Source organism: Setaria viridis, chromosome 1 (genome assembly GCF_005286985.2).
Source record: "Setaria viridis chromosome 1, Setaria_viridis_v4.0, whole genome shotgun sequence".
Lineage (NCBI taxonomy): Eukaryota > Viridiplantae > Streptophyta > Magnoliopsida > Poales > Poaceae > Setaria > Setaria viridis.
The window spans coordinates 12,517,216-12,519,853 of NC_048263.2; the positions used below are offsets into that span (position 1 = coordinate 12,517,216).

The 2,638-nt window shown below is 55.0% G+C and overlaps 1 protein-coding gene across 1 annotated transcript; it reads right to left on the reverse strand.

The window, feature by feature from the left end:
- Positions 1-1,260: 1,260 nt before the first annotated feature.
- Positions 1,261-2,391, reverse strand: LOC140221602 (uncharacterized). Its single transcript, XM_072291353.1, has one exon. The coding sequence runs from the start codon at positions 2,389-2,391 to the stop codon at positions 1,261-1,263; it is 1,131 nt and encodes a 376-aa protein (XP_072147454.1).
- Between the last annotated feature and the right edge of the window lie 247 nt (positions 2,392-2,638).

The following is a 2,638-nucleotide window of genomic DNA, read 5'->3' on the forward strand; positions in this document are numbered from 1 at the left end:
GTCGGTTTGGAAAAAAGCAGTGTTTTGAGAAGACGCTAAGTGTCTTAGGCTAGAGCCCTTGACGGGCCCTGAGGGATATTCGACCCTGGGCGAGCGCCAAGGTCGGATATCCCTAAGCTTGGAAGAAAACTTTAGCGAAAGCGACCCAAAACAGATTTTTCCACAAACAAGTAGTAGAAGTTCATACATAACTTTAGAAATGACGACTAGGGGTAGAAGCGACTTAGCTATTCGATGTTCCAAGCGTTGGTGAGAATTTGCCCATCGGGGGTCGCTAGTTTGTTACGTGCTTGGTCGCAGTACTTGTGCAACGACAAACGGACCTTCTTACAGTGGGGTCAGCTTGTGCCGACCCTGGTTGCTCTGAACAAGGCGGAGCACTAAGTCGCCGACATTGAAAGCCCGACCCCGTACCTTACGGCTGTGGTACCATCGCAAGGCTTGCTAGTACTTGGCCGAGTGTATCAGGGCCACGTCTCGTGCTTCGTCCAGCTAGTCTTGCGCGTCCGTGATGGATGTTTGGTTCCCTCATTCGTCATATGCTCTGACCCTCGGTGACCCATACTCCAAGTCAGTGGGGAGGATTGCCTCGGACCCATAGACCATGAAGAATGGGGTGAAGCCGGTTGCCCTGCTGGGGGTCATCCTCAGACTCCATAGGACCATGGGGAGTTCTGCAACCCATCGGCCACTGAACTTGTTGAGGCGGTTGAAGATCCATGGCTTGAGACTCCGGAGTATCATGCCATTGGCCTGCTCAACTTTTCTGTTCGTACGGGGATGTGCCATGGCCAACCAGTCCACACAAATGTGGTGATCGTCGCAGAAACTGAAAAAAAAATTCCCAGTGAACTGCATGCCGTTATCCGTGATGATGGTGTTGGGGATTCCGAAGTGATGAGTGATGTCGGTGAAGAATTGCACCACTTGCTCGGATTTGATCTGTGCGATCGGTCGAGCCTCGATCCACTTCGTCAATTTGTCGACAGCGACGAGTAGGTGGGTGAAGCCCCCGGGTGCTTTCTTGAAGGGCCCGACAAGGTCCAGACCCCAGACTGTGAAGGGCCACGTGATGGGGATGGTCTGGAGTGCTTGGGTAGGCAGATGAGTCTGTCGGGCGTAGAATTGGCATCCCTCGCAGGGGCGTACCACGCGGGTGGCATCGGCGACTGCCGTCGGCCAGTAGAAGCCTTGTCGGAAAGCATTCCCGACGAGGGTTCTTGGTGCGGCATGGTGACCACAGGCCCCCGCGTGGATGTCCTAGAGCAGCGAACTTCCTTGCTCGAAGGGGATGCAGCGTTGTAGGATCCCAGTATGGCTTCGCTTGTAGAGCTCTTGGTCGATGATGATGAAGGACTTGGTGCGACGGGCAATCCTTCGTGCTTCCATCTTGTCCGTAGGGAGTGACTCGCGGATGAGGTAGTCGAGGTATGGAGTTCTCCAGTCAGGCAGAGGGTCGGCCCCTTCTGCCAGGTCTGCATCGATCTCCATAACCTCATGGTTGGAGGGGTCGGCATCCGGGTCCAGGATAGGTGGCTCGTTGCCGACCTCTCCCGGTTCTTCATAGCAGACTGAGGGCTTATGCAACTTACTGAAAAAGATGCCAGCGGGGACTGGCCTTTGGCCGGATGCTGCCTTTGCCAGTTCATCGGCTGCCTCGTTGAAACGTCTTGCGATGTGGTAGAGCTCGAGACCGTCGAATTTGTCCTCGAGCTGGCGGGCTGCATGGCAGTACGCCATCATCTTGGGGTCGTGACAGCTTGACTCCTTCATGACTTGGTCGACGACTAGCTGCGAGTTGCCTCTGATGTCAAGCCGTTGGATGCCCAGCTCGATGGTGATGCGGAGCCAATTGATGAGAGCCTCATATTCTTCGACATTGTTAGATGCGGGAAAATGGAGGCGGACCATATACCTTAAGCGCACGCCGAGGGAGGAGATGAAGACCAGGCCTGCTCCGGCACCAGTTTTCATCAGTGACCTATCGAAGTACATCGTCCAGTACTCCTTCTCCACCGGCGCCGATGGTGTATGGACCTTCGTCCATTCTGCGATGAAGTCGGCGAGCAATTGGGACTTAATGGCTGTTTGGGAGGCATAGGTGATGCCTTGGTCCATGAGCTCGAGTACCCACTTCGCAATTCTTCCCATCGCGTCCTGGTTTTGGATGACCTCGCCGAGGGGGAAGGATGATATGACTGTCACAGGGTGAGAGCTGAAGTAGTGGCGCAGTTTCCTCTTCGTGATGAGGACCGCGTACAAGAGTTTTTGGATTTGGGGGTAACAGGTCTTGCAGTCGGACAAGACCTCGCTAATAAAGTACACTGCACGCTGCACCTTGAGGGTATGTCTTTCCTCCTCTCGCTCCACCACCAGGGCAGCGCTTACCATCTGTGTGGTAGCCGCGATGTAGAGCAGGAGTGGTTCCTTGTCGGTCGGCGGGACCAGGATCGGGGCCTTTGTCAGGATTTGCTTGAGCCGGTCAAGTGCCTCCTGAGCCTCGGTGGTCCACGCGAAGCGGTCGGTCTTTTTCAGGAGTCAGTAGAGGGGGAGTCCTCATTCACCAAGGTGCGAGAAGAAGCGGCTTAGGGCCGCAAGGCATCCTATGATGCACTGTACTCCCTTTAGGTTTCGGATC

Coding starts and splice junctions, on each gene's coding strand:
- LOC140221602 (XM_072291353.1), bottom strand. CDS start 2,391: ATGGTAAGCGCTGCCCTGGTGGTGGAGCGAGAGGAGGAAAGACATACC.